The sequence below is a fragment of the Bremia lactucae genome, linkage group LG6, assembly GCF_004359215.1.
Source record: "Bremia lactucae strain SF5 linkage group LG6, whole genome shotgun sequence".
Taxonomy (NCBI): Eukaryota; Oomycota; class Peronosporomycetes; order Peronosporales; family Peronosporaceae; genus Bremia; species Bremia lactucae.
The window spans coordinates 4,735,650-4,744,773 of record NC_090615.1 but is presented as its reverse complement, the minus strand read 5'-3'; the positions used below and the strand labels follow the sequence as shown (position 1 = coordinate 4,744,773).

Here is a 9,124-nt window from a genome sequence, read left to right as displayed (position 1 = left end):
ATCAAAAGGGGGAACTGCACTTTATTTAATTATACAAATCTAAAAACCTTACCCTAGCTAATCAAAAACAGATTTTGGCCGCCAGATTTATATCTGGCGGCGACCACATTTGTTACCCTCAATAAATGGGATTTAAGTAACGAACTATTTTGAAATTAGATAAAAGGGTATCTTACCCATAAAGTAAATGTACCACAACAACGGTTCTCCAACCGATGTGCCCATTACAGAGCATGCAAACCGAATTCTCGAAGAGATACTTCGCGGATACGTCCACTCTTTTAAGAGTTGGCACGAGTTCTTGCCGTTGGTAGAATTTTCCATCAACAATGCAGTGACTGCATCGAAGAAAAAAATAATACCTGAGATGCAGAAAGGTTGTATGACACCCGACAGAATCACAAAAGGTGAATTTCCAACAATTCCGTCGACATTCAAGCCACCGAAGGCGGCGAATTAAACGCAAGCGTAATTATCTGTGCATAGTAAATTATTATAATTTTTTAAAAATACTGTCATTTATAGTAGAAATTTCCAATACCACAGCCAATATTAAGAGCGACTGGCTCAAATGAAGTCGAATGGTAAGATCAAGCATGTGGACAAGTACACGCGCGGGCGTGGCGTTTCTGTCCGTGGCATTCGGGACAAGAAGCTAAAGGGATCCCTACAACGGGCTGATGAGAGGCAAAAGTTGGCGGCTGAATCCGCCGCTAAGTCTGAGATCCTTCTTCCCGACAAGGCTGGTTTACTAGAAGCCGAAGGTCTTGAGAAGACCTACAAATTTTCTCAGAAGCAGCTCGCAGAAAACGTGGACATTAATACAGCACACAAGATTTTTAGCCTAAGCTTACCTGACTACGGCTCGTACTGCGTCAAGTATACGCGCAACGGCCGCAACATGTTGCTTGGCAGCCAGAAGGGCCATCTAGTGCAGATGGATACATTGCGCATGAAGCTTACTTGTGAACTTCAAGCTAATGACCTTGTCCGTGACGTAACTTTTTTACACAACGACTCTCTCTTCGCTGTGGCGCAAAAGAAACACGTATACATTTATGATAGCACGGGTGCCGAAGCGCATTGTATCCGGACTATTCCACAACCGCGGAAGATGGAATTTCTCCCCTATCATTTCCTACTGTCGTGTGTAAGCGGCAATGGATTGTTGACCTACCATGATGTAACAATAGGAAAGCAGGTGTCGACACACCGTACGAAACAGGGTTTGTGTGATACCATGGCATTAAATCCATGGAACGCTGTTGTAAATCTTGGCCACGCCAGTGGAATTGTAACCCTATGGACGCCCAATATGTCGGATGCCGTTGTCAAGATGCAGTGTCACCAAGGACCAAGTACGTTGTTGTTTTTCTTTACGTTATTGCGAGCACTTTATTCAATCTTTGTATATTACTTCTTGCAGTTCGCTCAATGGGCATTGACAACAGTGGGAACTATCTCATTACGGCTGGTGCCGATCGAAAAGTGAAAGTATTTGACTTGCGTAAATACCAGGAGCTTAACAATTACTACCTAAGCGCAGCAGCCAATACTCTGAGCGTTAGTCAGCGTGGACTTGTTGCAGTAGGCTTTGGCCCGAACGTCCACGTGCTCAAAGGCACATACTCGTCCAGCTCACCCATCCGGCCATACATGACCCACCAGATTCCAGGATCAATGATCGCATCGGTGGCATTTCGTCCATTTGAGGATGTGCTGGGAGTAGGTCATGCAACCGGCTTTAACTCGATCGTGATTCCTGGCTCCGGTGAGCCTAACTTTGACACATATGAGGCAAATCCATTTGAGAATCACAAACAGCGGGACGAATCTGAAGTGCGCTCGCTGTTGGAGAAAATTCGTCCAGAAATGATAACCTTAGACCCAAACGCCATCGGGCGTGTAGACATGGACCCAGTTGACGAGCAGGAAAAGAAGATCCACCAAATGAGACTTGCCAATGGCGATGACATGTTAAAAAAAACCAAGAAGAAGATGCGTGGCAAGAATCGCCCCTCGCGACGACTACGGAAGAAACAGCAAAACGTTGTTGACGCACAAAAACAACAGTTTCGCGAGCAATTGATGAGCAAACGGAAACGCAAAGAGCGGCAGGAACAGCAGCGCGAGTGGAATGATAAGGCTGAGAGTGCGCCGACGGCACTAAATCGTTTCTTTAAAAAGTAGAGGCATAGGTACCAGTAGATTATTACTAAGTAAACAGCCATTTTTATAGCAACAGCTACGACCGCAGTAGCTTTTATTGCATTTTCAAACCCACTTTGTTGCCGAACACAAAGTTTACATACGGCAGAAATAGTTATGCGAGATAGCGGTACGTATTAGCTTGGTCCGGGTCGCGCTCGAGGTACTCGCGGTCAATCAAAGCCTCAATACGACGCTTAATAACCTTAAGGTTTGGCTTAAAAAACGCCAGCTGGCTCAATACTTCTGAAATTAGCTGTTGATGCTGAAGCGTTTTTCTTGCCTTCATGATACGCACAATCGCAGCTTCTATGGCAATACTGCGGTCCTCTTCCACATTTTTCTGACTATAACTCTCCTCTAACGAAGCCATCGGGATGCGCAATTTACGCATTGGAGAAGCAAATGAGCTGTTCACAGTAAAGTAGTCGCTAGTGGAAATTGTCTTGCCCGCAGGTGTTTTTGTCAGCAGCTTGTACTTGCCACACGAAAGCGAGTGCATAATGCGCTTTACCACGTCCACAGTGAGGTTTAACGACTCCCGCACAGCCTCGAATGATAGCGCACCGTCACCTTCATTGAAAAGCAGCAGCGCGACAGCCTGTAGAGTAGTCACTTGCAGATCGTACCACTTCTTCTTTAAGAAATTAGCACGAACGGTCGCATTTCCCAGAGAGTGCACCCACTGCAACCGACGGTGGCTCGTTTTCGAGTCGTAGTATACTTTAAAGAGATTCATGCACTTGACCATGAGTGGCGGCATTGTGACCTCGAGGATACGATACGACGGCCAATAACCTGTCGTAAGTACCTGGACGCTATACTCGATGCTTAAAGCGGCTTCGTTTGAGTTGCCCTCACGCTGCTTTTTTAAAAAGCCTTCAAATTCTTGATGGTGATCACTGCCGATGGCTAAATCGTTCATCATGCCTTCCATTTTACCGGTGAATTGTGCACCACAGCGTAGCTTCAGCTTGCCAATCATTAGAACCTCTGCATCAGCCGAAGCTGATCGCTGATTTAGCAAACGCTTGGCAAGTTGATTACGGTATATCTCAGCAAAGAGATCCTTGTCCGTAAGATATGAAAACACAAACACTACTTTTTCCAAATAGTCCTCGACCTGCTCGTCACTGAGCTTCTCTCCGCCAGTCTTCAATATGCGGTCGCAGAATGTACTCATGAGCTTTGCTGAACTATCTGGACCAACATCTTTGTTGACAAATTCGACAAAAGCTTCTTTCAAAGCCTTTTGAAAGAGCGAGTTCCCTGCAAACTGTTCATTCACGATACTTCGAAATTTGTCGTGAATGGCAAGAATATCTTTTATAAATGTCGGATCGGAACTGGGATCACGCACGTTGCCAGAAGCAACTGCATTGGCGCGCTTGGCAACAATGTCGTTCCCTACAGTCGTAATGTGTTGCTGGACTAGGTCTGCAATCGGCTCTAATCCATTGTTAAGACGAAAAAATAGACGGTACATACGAGCAAGATCCTCTAATTTGTCATTTTTTAACAAGGCAATCACACCCGAATTCTCTCTTTCAAGAAGCTCCTTCTGCGCAGCTTCCAGCAACACACTCTCCAATTTCTTAACGAGCTTAGGCTCCGTGCTTTTATGCAGATACGTATGCACGCGGCTACGTTCGCTTTGCAAAGCCTCTTCAACTTTTTGAAGATAAACGGGCGTCGAGTCTTCACTGAGCCAACCTTTGGACTTGCGCTCATAGTATATGGCACTAGCGGTTACAAAGTCTATCTCGAAACCGCTTTGGTAACAATCAAGGGAGTTCATACCCATAATCTCAAAGATCTCGACACAATTTTTCATTAGCGTCGTGTCGATGATTTCTCCATTACGTTCCTTCTCAATCAGGTCACTCATGGCGTCTTTTACGCGGACCTTGACTTTTTGGAAAACCATACGATCAAAACTTTGTAAGCCAGCGTCGTCCAACGTAGGAAGTGAGTGGTGTTTGACGTAATAACGGTCCAAATACATGAAAAAACGCGTCATCCACTTCATCATAAGCTTGTGATTGGTCCAGCGCTTCACAAGTTCCTGCAGAAAGGATTCGTCGTGTGCCTGCTCTAAGCTGGGCAGCACCTTTTGCTCCAAGTAGTTGTCAAAGGTCTGACCGTGACGGTCGTAGAGCTGCTCGGAGAAATTATATGGTGAGCGCTGCGTACACATGTTGTAGCACGTCGTGTAGATAGGCATGAAAGCATTCGGTGGGAAAGACGAAACCTTAACTTGATCAAAACCCTTGTCTAAAATGTCCAGCAGCACGTCAATAGCCTTGGGTTTTATTTCCTCATCCCAACCTTCCTCAAGCGAGATCATATTTTTTCCACTCATGAACTCGAAATCGTCTTCTTTAAGAAGTTGCAATATCTGGCCGGCAAATCTTTCAATTTTTTGAGAAATTCAGATCTTTGATGTTTTTCGACAACTGGTCTGACCAATCACAGCTTTATTACTTAGGTTTGGTTTAGAAAATTTAATTGAAACAACGCAGTTGCAAGCATCAAACGTCGGCGCCTGTCCTCCCTTGCTTCCTCGACACTTCGCCACGTTACTCGGTTCGACCTGACACCTCAAAACGTGAATTACTGAAATATAAGACCATTTTACTTCCACTGGACCCATCCCCAGCGTAAAAAAGTCCTTACCAATTCATAACTGTCAAGGAGAACCTGATTCTGCATTAACAGCTCTATTATACCCGCTTTACATTAGGTAGGAATTTCTTATTACCTTTTTCGTACGATGATGGCTTCCTGGGAATTTTCCTCTCCTTTCTGTGTGGGCCGCAGTCGCGGCTGCGAGGTCAGCATAAGCACGTCAGAAGCGACGCGAACAGTCAGCAAGCGACACGTGGGTATTGTCCCCCTCACCGAGACATTGTCCAATCCAGTGCCGGCTATGCTTGGTAAGCGGCGCTGGTTAATCTACGATCTGGAGACGATGAATGGTACGGCAGTTAATGGTATGGACATTCCAAAAGGAGGTAATCAAGAGCTTCGTGGTGGCGACGAGATAGTGCTGGCGTCAGCCATGCGGCAATGTGTTCGTCTCTTGGTTCAGTTTCCTGACGAAATACATTCGCGCATAATAGTGAAAGCTTTGGCGGAATCAGCTGCACTTTCGCCTGCGCTATCACATCATCGACTATCGATAGATGAGGCAGCTTCGCGTCGGTCGCCGCGTCTAAACCACATAATAAATGCATCGAGTGCGGCAACAGGTTTTCGTCACTCGACGGTGACGATTTTAGGAAGTCCGGCGCTTGCGAGTGCGGAATGTCAATTACTACCCGGAACACTGAATGGTGAGACAAGCATTGTGACACCGTCGACATCACAGAATCATTTACAAAAACGATCTCGCAGATGTTTAACCAAGTCGGCAGTTTTGAAGAGAAGTCTATCGAAACAGATCCAACCAGATGTTCTGTATTGTCAGCAAAGAAAACGCTTGCGCTCAAGTGGTGCAAGTGAAGAAGAGGCAGTTGTAATTGATGGAGGTTTCAATACTGCCGCGCAAAAGAGAGCTCGAGAGAACGAGGAAGAGGAAAAAGAACGGCTAATGACCTGTCCTGTGTGTATGGAGTATTTCTACGGGAGCGCAACGCTGCCGTGCTCGCATACATTTTGCGGACTATGCATAAGTAGCTGGTTTCGTACTTCGTTGTCATGTCCAGAGTGCCGGAACGTCGTAAAAACAGTACCTGTTCGCAATCGGGCTTTAGATGAGCTCATCGAGAAATTGGTAGGCGAGAAGGAAACGTTTAAGTCCCTTGTTCGCCGTCGGGCGTGGATGCAGCGGCGATTAATGGGGCCACAAGGATACATATGTGGTAGTGATGGGGATGAGATCGAATCGGGAAGAATTACTCGCGGAGGCAGTGTCGAGCCAGGAAGCGGTATTATACAGGAGCGCATTATTTGGACAAATGTATTTATTCGGTGGTCAGCCAAGGAAAAGCTGGCGTTTTCTGCCTTCATCACTGAGCAATTTGGCGATGCTCGTGTCGCATCTTGCAGAATAGTTGGGCTCACGGAGCCTGCAGCGGACAGGGCCAACATAACTGAACTATTTGTCGCCGCGCAAAATCTATTGCTTGATTGCAATGGCCTACGTCTGGTCGATGACGAATGCTGTCACCGCCTGAAAATATTTTTAAATTTTGGCTAAATTTGCTGAGATAGTCTCGATCAATCTATTTGGTTAGAATTATACTATCCTGTTGGACTAATGTATTATAATTGGTTTCGCCAAGGGATGTAATCTCTTAAGATGACATCCCACATCGTAACGCTACAAAAGCCGGAAACGAAGGTGAACAGTACATCTAACTTGTAACGGGGTGTATCGTTACATGAATTTAACACTCAAAGGTTGTTAATTAATATATTATCTAAATGGTGGATCATATTTAAAGAATATTAGTTTACGTATCAATATTTGGAAAGCTTATCCATTGGTAGATATAGGCCATAGTATTTACTTTCTCCGCGGTCCAGTCAGCGCTGGACGCGCGCAAATAGAGAGACAGAGACAGATAAGACTTACTACATGTTTTGTATTAGTTTATATTTAAGTTAGTATTCAATAGATAGAAACAGAAAAAAATAATTATATTAAATACATTTTCTCTTAACCCTCTTTAAAGCAAGTGTTTTAAAGCGAGTGTTCCTCGGCACGTACTAGTGTACGTGAAGTGACGTAAGGCACCACTCGCACTAAGCGGTGCAAAGTGGACTTGTACTAAAGCAGTACAAGCCCGCAACGCCCCGTTACACCTGGTAGCACTGTGTAGTCCGTCCAAGGACCACAGTTCCATCATCTTACATGGAAATGTTAGATAATAATGGAAATACTCATCACGTTTCGCGTGATTGCTACTCCTTTCTCAGTGACATTGAAAAGAGTGCGGTCGAACGAATGAGTTCGACCGTAGGGAACGATGCCATCTTGGCCATGCTGTCCGGTTTGGACAGAGATGCCCTCCATTCAGCCATCGCCAAGCTCGTACAACATGAACTTGACGAGGCGAAGAAAAAGTTAGCCTTGCTTAATCAGCAAGGCTCTCAACAGGCAGAACTGTTGAGGTTACAACAGGTACAGACCCCTGTACCTGGGATGACGCACACACGTCGTCCCAAAACCTTAAAGATTGACATCTCTAAGTATAGGGGAGTCGAAAATACTTCCTCTTAATATGGTGCCATAAGGGCACGTCACATCGTCGACGAGCAAATGCAAGTCTTATTTTCTCTGTCAGATTTGGCAGGTCGTGCCAAAACTTGTGCACAAGGCCTTAAGTTGCGCGACCCATATGTCTTTTGTTCGTTTGAGGCTTTTAAAATCCGGCTCAAACAGACGTTTGAACCGCCTAGGGCTGAGTTCAGAGCTCGATCAGAGCTTCTAAATCTCAAGCAAGGCAAGCGTGATGTTCACGCTAGTGCCCAGCACATACGACTCTTAGCGAGTTGTACACAAACAACCCAATTCATGAACACACGTTGATTACGGTGTTCATGCAAGGTCTCACGGATGGTCCCGTAAAGACTCACCTGTTCCGCTTGGAACTGGATAAGCTTGAAGAAGCAATATCCGTTGCAGAACAGGAGGACTTTAGCTTGAGACAGGCACAAGCTAGTTCGTCATCATATTGTCTTCCAAGGCAACACGAGCTTGGAGGTCCAGAACCTATGGACCTCTCTTATGTCGAAAGCGAGAAACCGCGCTTTCCGAACAATAAGCGATTGCAGAAATGCAATCGCTGCCAAAAGTTACAACACTACGCTCATGAGTGTAGTGCCCCACGCCCAGCACCGAAAGGTACTGAACGTAATTTAAGACCGTATGCCAAAAAGGGCAACGTTTGCGGGTCCGACGTTGTTGCGAAGTCGCAAAAGCGAGGCAGGCCGCCAAAAATGGTCGGGGTCAGTAGGGGCGCAACGCCCTACTGATCCAGCAACCTCAAGGAACTTTGCAAAATTCTTGACGAAAGTTGCCCAGAAATAATTTGTCACTTAGGGCGCTAGTGGACTGTGAGGCGTCGAATAACTTTATTTGTCGCCAGTCGCTAGAGGGTCGTGGACTCAAATATGTTGAGCGCGACATCCCTTCAACGAGGATGGCGGTGCGTCTAGCGGCAGGCACATCGATAACATTGATAAAATGCGTAGTGAAATTTCACTACACATTAAAAATTTACAGTACGATGATGATTTCATCGTACTGGATTTGGATGACACATTTGATGTCATCCTAGGTCATTCTTGGTCAGAAAATATGAGCCAAGAACCAGCTGGCAGTATCGATCCGTAAAGATGCCTGTCACTTGTTCATCAGATGGCCATCTGATAAACGTTTTGGAGCGTCCACAAGCTTGTGAATGTACTACGAGTTAGTGCGATGGCCTCACTTGCGGTACGGTTGTTACTAAAACTGCCCAAGATCACAGTGTGATTACTTATCACACGGGAGTCAGCTGCCGGCAGTAAGCGAATGCACAGGCAGCGCCGAAGGTTCACCACTCGAAGAAGTCGAGTGGATTGAGACATGAATGATCGCCTAGCAGGCGACATTTAAGGAATATGCCGATTGTCCAAAAGGGGCTACACTATGATCCTAGGTCGAGTAGAGAGTCGACCGTAGAGGACCCGACTGTGACAGCGCAATCAAAATTGGAAGACATTGAGGAAATAAGTCCCCACGTACTTGCGAAGAAATCTCCTCAAATAGTTAACCTTGTTTGATGAATTAAAGAAAGCCTACGCAGAAGATAAGGACCTTCTGCGTTAAATGGATCATCTCATGAATCCGTTCGATAAATCTCTTTAAAGATTTGTCGGCTTTCTATCGATCGTCATCCGTTCGATACACAACACGCAACGGCTA

General features: G+C 45.6%; 3 protein-coding genes across 3 annotated transcripts; 2 read left to right on the top strand and 1 right to left on the bottom strand.

Annotated features, from left to right (window-relative positions):
- Positions 1-485: 485 nt before the first annotated feature.
- On the top strand, positions 486-4,532 carry CCR75_005829 (uncharacterized protein). The gene is made up of 2 exons (XM_067963904.1): positions 486-1,358; positions 1,427-4,532. The coding sequence occupies exons 1-2, from the start codon at positions 572-574 to the stop codon at positions 2,188-2,190; spliced, it is 1,551 nt and encodes a 516-aa protein (XP_067818286.1). The 5' UTR covers positions 486-571; the 3' UTR covers positions 2,191-4,532.
- On the bottom strand, positions 2,324-4,555 carry CCR75_005830 (uncharacterized protein; the record flags this gene model as incomplete). Its single annotated transcript, XM_067963905.1, has 1 exon — positions 2,324-4,555. One exon carries the CDS (start codon positions 4,553-4,555, stop codon positions 2,324-2,326), a length of 2,232 nt encoding a protein of 743 aa, XP_067818394.1.
- A 426-nt stretch (positions 4,556-4,981) lies between these two features.
- On the top strand, positions 4,982-6,409 carry CCR75_005831 (uncharacterized protein; the record flags this gene model as incomplete). The annotated part of the gene is made up of 1 exon (XM_067963906.1): positions 4,982-6,409. The coding sequence occupies one exon, from the start codon at positions 4,982-4,984 to the stop codon at positions 6,407-6,409; it is 1,428 nt and encodes a 475-aa protein (XP_067818393.1).
- Between the last annotated feature and the right edge of the window lie 2,715 nt (positions 6,410-9,124).

Coding starts and splice junctions, on each gene's coding strand:
- CCR75_005829 (XM_067963904.1), top strand. CDS start 572: ATGAAGTCGAATGGTAAGATCAAGCATGTGGACAAGTACACGCGCGGG. Junction 1,359..1,426: donor GCAGTGTCACCAAGGACCAA/GTACGTTGTTGT, acceptor TACTTCTTGCAG/TTCGCTCAATGGGCATTGAC.